General features: G+C 37.6%; 1 protein-coding gene across 3 annotated transcripts; it reads right to left on the bottom strand.

Annotated features, from left to right (window-relative positions):
• Window positions 1-613: 613 nt before the first annotated feature.
• Window positions 614-9125, bottom strand: LOC123520772 (voltage-gated hydrogen channel 1-like). Of its 3 annotated transcripts, XR_006679371.1 has the most exons (7): window positions 8990-9125; window positions 5785-5962; window positions 5379-5573; window positions 5116-5251; window positions 4754-4952; window positions 4241-4390; window positions 614-3678 (listed from the first exon to the last, which is right to left on the bottom strand). XR_006679371.1 is itself a non-coding variant. In XM_045283361.1 (6 exons), exons 2-6 carry the CDS (start codon window positions 5953-5955, stop codon window positions 4357-4359), a joined length of 735 nt encoding a protein of 244 aa, XP_045139296.1. In that variant the 5' UTR covers window positions 5956-5962; window positions 8990-9125; the 3' UTR covers window positions 614-4356. The 3 variants fall into 3 exon arrangements, 2 of the variants coding, with proteins under 2 accessions (XP_045139296.1, XP_045139297.1); XM_045283361.1 differs by having other exon boundaries at window positions 614-4390; XM_045283362.1 differs by lacking the exon at window positions 614-3678 and having other exon boundaries at window positions 4052-4387.
• Between the last annotated feature and the right edge of the window lie 104 nt (window positions 9126-9229).

Genomic DNA, 9229 nt, shown 5'->3' with positions numbered 1-9229 from the left:
CACACACACACACACACACACACACACACAGACAAAAACAAACACACACACAAACAAACAAACACACACACAAACAAACACAAACACAAACAAACACAAACACACACACACACACACACACTCTTTCCAACATTCTGTATACAGATTTATTGGTATTTGTATTATATAAGCTTAGTACCTAGTGGTATTGTATCTCAAAAGAAATTAGTTGCATCCTATCAGTAACTAAAAACATTGCTTTTTATTGCAGTCCAAGATATGTTTAATATTTAAAATGCTCTGACTAATAGATATGACCAATATTCATGCAGGTGATTAAATAGACAAACCTGCCTATTGACTTCTTTAGAAGCAAAATAAATTTCTAGGCTGGGCCTCTTATCCTCATAGGTGTAGATGTTGCCCAGCCACCAACTTTTCAGACTAACTGGTGCTCAGTAGTATTCTTGTCACTAAGGTCATCTATGGATTCATGTGACTCCATTTGATCCAAGAGAAATTAAATGCTGGCTGGGTAACTTGCTTGTGCATGTAGACAGTATTGTATGACTGGAATAACAATTCCTGCTCACAAATGTTGAACCCAAAATACTTTTAATTAAAGAAAAGACAATTCTTATTGATCAAAACTATATTTTAGTGCTTTACAGGCAATATTGTTATATTATCAAGGTTGTCTCGCACACACACACACACACACACACACACACACACACACACACACACACACACACACACACACACACACACACACACACACACACACATTTTAAGTGCTAAGGTTGGAGAAATTGACAAAAAAAAGTATGTTTTCTGTTCAGTAGACAATACAGACAAATATAATGTGGTTGATTAACACACACACACACACACACACACACACACACACACACACACACACACACACACACACACACACACACACACACACACACACACACACACACACACACTGCACAGCAAATACCAATTTATCAAACATAATTATGAGAATTAGTATACAAAGTAAACTATATTTGTGTATCATATATTTACAGTACTTAAACAGAAAGATAAACTATACTGAGAGTCCTCTTGAAATTGCCTCCTTAAAAATAATATTCATGTCCGAGTAAATTTATTTATTGTAATTGTAAATATGCAAGGAAATGACTTGTGTATCTTTCTTGTAAATTGTTTCTTCCTATGTACATGATGCATGACACATTGTTAACCCGATAACCACAGCAGCTACAGTTCCTCCCTGTGTTATGTGATGGTGATAGGTGGTTCAGTATCAGTACCCACTGTTGATAATGCTTCTCTTTGTCAGGTAATGCCCATGGTGTGTATAATAGATATAGCATTTATTTATTTATATTTTTGTGTTATGTGTCTGATTATATAAAGTGAAATACATGTTAGTTTCAGATGATATCATTATATATTTACACTTGTATGCACACACACACACACACACACACACACACACACACACACACACACACACACACACACACACACACACACACATACACACACACACACCAAAGTTGATAACATGATTTATCAAATGTGATATTTTTATTTTTTTTATTTTATTTTATTTATTTATTTTTTTCCATGTACAGCTAATCACTGTGTATTATGGAACACTTGCCTCAGAGATCTATGATACATTAACTTAAGAGTTTTGTCTTCTTGCAGTTTATTTGCATATTATCTTTACTTGTTTTCTCATCATTTTACATAGCAGTTTTGCCTGCTTCATGATTGGTCTTTTCAGTGCAGGCCTTCAAGAATGAAGCTTCATTATGCTTGAAAACAATGTTGTTTCCTAAGTTTTATACAGAATGCTTTACAGATGGCTTTGTATCCTAGATAAAACAGAGTACATGATAAATGTTGATTTCATTCATTATCATTATTTTTCAAATTTTACTTTCCGTGTTTATTTTTTAAGCTCTGTGGTATAAAAGTAGTATATTACTTTTATATTCATTGTGTGATAGAGGTTAGTTTTTTTTATTATTATTATTATTATTATTATCATAATTTAAGTGTCCCAGATAATGGGATTGTCGTGAATCTTACCCCCCATCACTAGAGGCTGCTGAAATGCTGCTTGTACTCATGCATATCAGAGTTGAAATTTAGACCATTTAATTTCTGAAGAATTTATTATGTTATGTATATTGTGCACTGCCTTACAGAGAAGTTGTTAATTGGACAATAAATCTTACCCAAGAAGATTAGATATATATCCTTGTCATTGAATGTTTTATAATATTAATTCATCTCTCTCTTTTTATGAGAGCTTCCTCTGAATTGTATGGCTGTAACAAAAGTATCATGCTATTACTACCTACACATTATCATTGTTTCTTGCATTAATTTATTTTCTTTTTCATATCTCTTCCTCTCCTCTTCTCAAGCCTTCCTCCTTATCATTTACTCTCCCCTTTATCTGTCAGAGGTAAGGAATGAGAGAGAGAGAGAGAGAGAGAGAGAGAGAGAGAATTTTATCAACAATAATACAGTATTAGTAGTAACAATGTGATTAGTGTATAAGAGAGGCAGTGAGAAAGTTCTGCAATTCAGTATGTTAGTCAGTGCAACCAGTTATGTCTTGTGCCTGGTTAGGACAGGTTCTGACATGTTCACAAACAGTGCTACTACACTCCCTCACTTCCTTCTCTGTCTTAGGAGAGCAAACAATGGATGCAGTTGGCAAGAGTTGCCAACAATAGGCAAGATCAAGTATTGTGTAGTAATCATTTTCTTGACAAAAGATGGGAAGAATGTGAAGGACATCCATGAAAATTTTATCAGTGTACAGCAACACTGCACTTCTCCATGTCACAGTCACCAGCTCATTATGGCCATGAGTCCCTTGAAAATTACCCTCATGTAGGACATCCCTCCGAGGCGACCTCTGAAGACACTTGATCGTGAGGAGGCAATAATTATGGAGATTTTATCAGTAAAGATGGAAGAAATTTTGTCGGAGATTGAAATTTTTCAAGATGTTTGTACCATTATTCATCATTATCTGAGCATGAACAAAATTTCTGCTTATTGAGTGCCCTAAAATCTTTCTCTACATGATCGCTTTCAGTGCTGCACAAGTTCAGAGGAACTGCTAACTCTATATAATCAGACCCATCATAATCTGGGTTGAAGGTCGTGATCTTCACCACTGGGATCCTAGAGATAATGTTCAAAAGCATGGTCTGGAAACAAAGAGATCCCCAACACTGCTCAAATTTTTAACCCAACCATTGGTAGGCAAGATCATGGCCACCATCATCTGGGATGTTGAGGGAGTGCTGCTGATGGATTTTCTGCAGCACAGATTTATGCTCACAAGGAAGTACGACACCGGAGTACATACTCAGTCTCTTGAGGGACTCTCTCCGTCAGAAGAGGTGGGGCAAATTGACTCGTGGTGTCGTCCTCCACAACAATGTTCCGGTCCAAATAGCCCACCATGCCTACGCTGCTCTGAGGGAATGGCTTCAGCAAGCTCAATCATCCACCCTACAGTCTAGACCTGGCACCCAGTGACTACTAACCTTATCTGCCAGCTCAATTCCTCATTGTATGAGGCAGAGGTTCCATGATGATGAGGTCAAAGAAGCTGTGACAATGTTGTTAGAAGAGCAGCTGGAATCCTTCTGGCTGGCAGGAATCCAGAGCCTTTGTGACAAGTGATTCAAGAATATTCAAGTCAAGGGTAATTATGTACACTGAAAAATGATGCGGTTATCATTTTCATTCTTACCAAATGAATACCTAAATTGCTGAACTTTTTTACTTTCCCTTGTCCTACTGTTCCAGTTCCACACCAGAAGGCCTAAGCTTGTAGGCCTAGGTATCTGTACTGTGGCCACATTAGGTACGTTTTTTTCAAAGAAGAAAGTGCAAGTAATTTGCCAACAAAATAAGGTACATATGAGAAGCTAATTAATTTAAGAAAATAATATTGTAATGATTGATGAGATTATGCAGTCCACTGAATTGGAGTGATGACGTAAACATGAAAAAGAGGGGAAAAAATAAATGGAACAAGGAATGCTAAATCTTTTGTATTAGCCAAATGATGTGAATGAGGTATTTTGTTTGTAAGACTTAGAAGACAATTGCCTGAGACATAATGTATGTGTGTGTGTGGGCCTGCATCCATGCATGCACATGTACATTAATCAGTTTCTTCTATTCAGGCTTAACCATAGATTATCCTGCAGTAAAATTCTCTTACTTTGACTTGTTATTTTTCTTTGATCTGATGAGTTCTTCACGGAAGGTACAGCAGACCAATGTTTTGTACTCTTTGAATTTGGTGATAGTATCAGTTGACCATTTGAAGCCTTTGTCTTACTCGGAAGTCACCTCAACCGCTACTTGCCTGCTGCACACAGGGAGAGAGAGAGAGAGAGAGAGAAAAAAAAAAAAAAAAAAACTATCAATTCGGTGAACAATACATAAAATACTTAGATGTTCTCATTTTGTGTTTAAAGAATAAGAGCCTTAAGTAGGATATGTAAAGACTATCTCTTTACTATAGCACATCAAAAGTACAGTGGTTATTAAGCCTAGGCATAATGCACAAGCCTCAGCCAAAACAGAGGCACACAACTAGTTTTGTCTTTCCTTAAGAAAAGTTATTCATCTAATATCCAGGTAACTCAGAAAATTAATTATGCTATACACAAAAACTGACACTAGACTTACACTTTTCTATTAGCAGACCAAAAAATAACAACAAAAATACCTTGTACTGTCAGGAGGGCTTCTGTATTCTGTATATGAAATACTGTTTTTCTTCAGTATCTCTTGAAGATATTTTATATATGCCTCCTGAGCACAGCCAGTGGTACGCCATCTCTCAATCTCCTGTTCAACTCTGTACCTCTTCTCTTTTTCTTGCACTAACTTTTTGTCTCCTGATGATTTTATTTGTGATACAATAGCTGAAATAAAGGCAAAACAAAAAATAAAAACTTGTTCTATATTTGAGATTTGCTGTATATAATAGTTTTTTTTTTCATTTATTCACTTTTTATGTGAAAGGCCAGAAGTAGAGAGCCTCACATGTTGGATATGTTATTCCATGCAATAAATAGTAGACCTTACCACGCTGAATGTGGACAACCCTCCACAGTCGCAGCACAATCATAAAGCCAGCACCAGCATGAGCATCATGGGAGTGAAGATAGACAGCATCCAGACAAAAACACACAATCACAACAACTGCATCAAACACATCTCCCTGAAATATCAACATTTTTAAGTAACCTTGAAATAAAAACACTCTAAAACACTGAACATCAACATCTAAAATCAACATGAGTTAAAAACCTTCAACAGAAAGTACCAATTCATGATAATGCCATTACCTTATGAGTGAAAAATTCCAACTGATATGCATAAATCTTGAGTCCAATTTCCACCATGAATATACTCATCACACTCAAGGACAGTGCATGGAAGACAAATGGTAGAGGTGACTCTGGATCCTTTAATGCTAGATCCAACATCAATTCTGTGATGACCAACAGTGTGTCTACAATCACTAAGCCAACCAGTAAGACCTGATGATTTAAAATGATAATTAGCTGTTTCATCTAATATCATGTATATACTACAGTGTACTATCATAAGTCTCGAAGACAAATTTTTATAAATAGTTAATGACATACTACTTATTTCTATATTACCTATTGAACACTGAACAGCATAATTTTTCTAAACTTACATATTTTATTTATTTAGCATTTTCACCCAACAAGGAGAGCATAGTACCTGACAAGGAGTGGAACGCAAATACTGCTGAAGGTGTTGTTTAATTGAAGTCCTTGATCTTAAAGATTCATCATCAGAAGATGCAGACTTTAGACTGAGTGTTTCATGAACTTCAGGTGAATTTCCAGCCACTAGGCATCCTTCTTCTACTTCATTTTTCATATTTTCCATGGCCGGTCTTAAAACAAAAGAAAGATAGAGGTACCATAAGGAATAAAAAAAACACCACATTAAGAACAGTTAGTGTGTCCTATCAGGTCTTCATATGGAAGTAGAGTACCTGTGCAGCCAGTTATGCTGTGCCTAAGCCCCTTGGGTGTAGTACATAAGTGTGTGTGTATTTACCTAGTTGTACCAAGTTGTAGTTTTACAGGACCTGGGCTTTATGCTCGTATGGCCCCGTCTCCATATCTACACTTATCCAATCTTACTTTAAAAGTATGCACACTCGTTGCAGACAATACTTTTTCATTTAAACTGTTCCATGTCTCAATACATCTTTGCGGGAAACTATATTTTTTAACATCTCTCGGACATCTTCCCTTTCTCAGCTTTTTACTATGCGATCTTGTGTTTCGAATGTCATATTCTTCTCTCAGGATCAGTTCCTCATTATCCACTTGGTCCATTCCGTTGATCAATTTATAAACTTGTATCAGATCTCCTCTCTCCCTTCTTTGTTCCAGGGTTGGTAGATCCATAGCCTTTAGTCTCTCCTCATATGTCATCCCTTCAAATTCTGGAACCATTCTTGTAGCCATTTTTTGTAGTCTCTCCAACTTTCTTATGTGTTCCTATTTATGAGGGATCCACACTATTCCTGCATATTCCAATCTGTGTATGTGTGTGTGTGTGTGTGTGTGTGTATATGTATATATATATATATATATATATATATATATATATATATATATATATATATATATATATATATATATATATATATAAGTTTACTTATTATGTGATATATGAAACATGATTAAACAGAAATATCACAAAAGCATTCATTGAAATGATCTTATAAATATTAATTTATTTAATCAATCTTTTATGCATTTTCTCTTTACTTTAAATCAGCCACCATGTTCATAAAAGCAAGCTAACCAAATATATTGCATTGCATAATTACTATTGTAACTTTCACACATCATGTATAAGAATGTACCCATGCCTTATTATTTCCTCTAAGCTCATGTGGATACATTCACTCCTGGCTGAGAAGCATTGCTCTAGAACGTATAATGTACATAGTTATGGAGTGAACATACATCATTGTAAATGACCAGAATACAAACTCTTCACTCCTCACAAGTGGCCTTCAGACATGGTGCCCTGCATGGGCAGTGTAAGGTCTCTTCAGTGATGAAAAGTAGTGTTGAGTCAAATAATTCCACTTCATTTTGAAAGTTTTTAAAGTTTCAATATGCTCATGTCTCAAAAGTAACGACGATACCGATAAATCGATCACACGGGAAAAAAAAACTTTCAACCGATAATCCGATACATCGCTATCGCGGTAAATCATCGTAATAATTCATTGCGATAACACACACACACACACACACACACACACACACCGGTAGCCCGGTCCTCTGGCTTCACAAGCCAGAGGACCGGGGTTCGATTCCCCGGCCGGGTGGAGATATTTGGGTGTCTCCTTTCACGTGTAGCCCCTGTTCACCTAGCAGTGAGTAGGTACGGGATGTAAATCGAGGAGTTGTGACCTTGTTGTCCCGGTGTGTGGTGTGTGCCTGGTCTGAGTCAGGCCTATCCAAAGATCGGAAATAATGAGCTCTGAGCTCGTTCCGTAGGGTAACGTCTGGCTGTCTCGTCAGAGACTGCAGCAGATCAAACAGTGAAAACGCGTAGTGTAGTGGTTAGCACGCTCGACTCACAATCGAGAGGGCCGGGTTCGAGTCCCGGAAGCAGCGAGGCAAATAGGCAAGCCTCTTAATGTGTGGCCCCTGTTCACCAAACAGTAAAATAGTTACGGGATGTAACTCGAGGGGTTGTGGCCTCGCTTTCCCGGTGTGTGATGTGGTCTCAGTCCTACCCGAAGATCGGATGAGCCCTGAGCTCGCTCCGTAATGGGGAAGACTGGCTGGGTGACCAGCAGGCGACCGAGGTGACCAGCAGACGACCGAGGTGAATTACACACACACACACACACACACACACACACACACACACACACACACACACACACACATATATATATATATATATATATATATATATATATATATATATATATATATATATATATATATATATATACGCGAGATTTGTTTGTTGCGAGGTTTTGCCGCCCGAACAATGACTGTTTTATGTTTCAACCAGATAATGAAATATGAAACAGTCAGTGCTGGGGCGTCAAAATCTCGCAACAAACAAATCTCGCGTAACGCCGAGGTCACGGCGGCAGCAGCAGCAGCAGAAGACTGCCAGCTGCCCCGCCGTTGTGTCAGACGTACAAGCAAATCATCACTTCATCTGAATTTTACGTATGCCTTTTTGCAATGTAAGGTTTTTGCACTTATCAACATTAATTTCTTATGTTTAGCAGTAACGGCCCACAGAACTAAAAATGTTTTTTTTCCAACTTTTAATTTTACTTGTACTGCAAGACAACATAATAGACGCAGGGGGAAGCGATCGAGGTGTGACGGAAGAGATGAAAGTGTTGCGAGGTGAAGACTGAATATATAAAAGAAGAAGTGGAGATGAAAGAAGGGCATCTTAATTCAATTGTGTGCTACCAGTAATACGTATCCAGCTGTACGTCGATCACTTTCATCCTAGTAGTCGAAAAACGAGGCTATCTGATGGACTCATTCAAACTTTTGTACAATTTTATCTTAGAACGAATAAGTGAATAAAATTAAATAAAGTAAAGGCCGTCTCGGCGGCTTCTTAAAGTAGATCATATAATACATATATGCTATACCTGGGTAGATATTGACGTCTTTACCTTTTGTCTCAACTTTGTGGTTTTGTACATCATCCATAGTTTGTGCTCTTTATTTTTATGAATCTTTTTATTAATGGCATACGTTTTAGAAAAAAGAAAAACAGATAATGATCAACAGGTATTATTTCCCCAGGGCAGATAGGGTGGCCACGCCCGTTCAGCCCACTGTCAGCCCGCCCACAGCACATGTTCAACAATGGCAGGCCAGCAAAGAAGTGAAAAGCTTCCTCTTACCTTGAGCTGAAGACGAGGTGTGCTCTATATTTAGTTGCAGCCTCTCGAGCCCTCCCTCCACTTGGGCCTGGGTCTCGGTCTGCACTGCTCAGTTACCGCCCCCGAGCCCCGCCTCTCGCATGCACCTGCCGTTCCTTTAGCCTTCGCACCAATGATAAAAAAAAAAAAAAAAAAAAAAGATACCATGATTTACATCGATGTTCCGTTGCCTTTTTCTGTGTACTCTAAATATATAGTAAT

Source organism: Portunus trituberculatus, chromosome 47, assembly GCF_017591435.1.
Source record: "Portunus trituberculatus isolate SZX2019 chromosome 47, ASM1759143v1, whole genome shotgun sequence".
NCBI lineage: Eukaryota > Metazoa > Arthropoda > Malacostraca > Decapoda > Portunidae > Portunus > Portunus trituberculatus.
This window is presented reverse-complemented; position numbering and strand designations above follow the sequence as displayed.

What these genes read in the sequence shown, in the direction of transcription:
- LOC123520772 (XM_045283361.1), bottom strand. Translation starts at nt 5,955, where the DNA reads ATGGAAAATATGAAAAATGAAGTAGAAGAAGGATGCCTAGTGGCTGGA. An exon ending in TGCGTTCCACTCCTTGTCAG is followed by an intron (nt 5,574 to 5,784) that starts GTACTATGCTCT and finishes TTAAATCATCAG; the next exon opens with GTCTTACTGGTTGGCTTAGT. An exon ending in GGTTGTCCACATTCAGCGTG is followed by an intron (nt 4,953 to 5,115) that starts GTAAGGTCTACT and finishes CCTTTATTTCAG; the next exon opens with CTATTGTATCACAAATAAAA.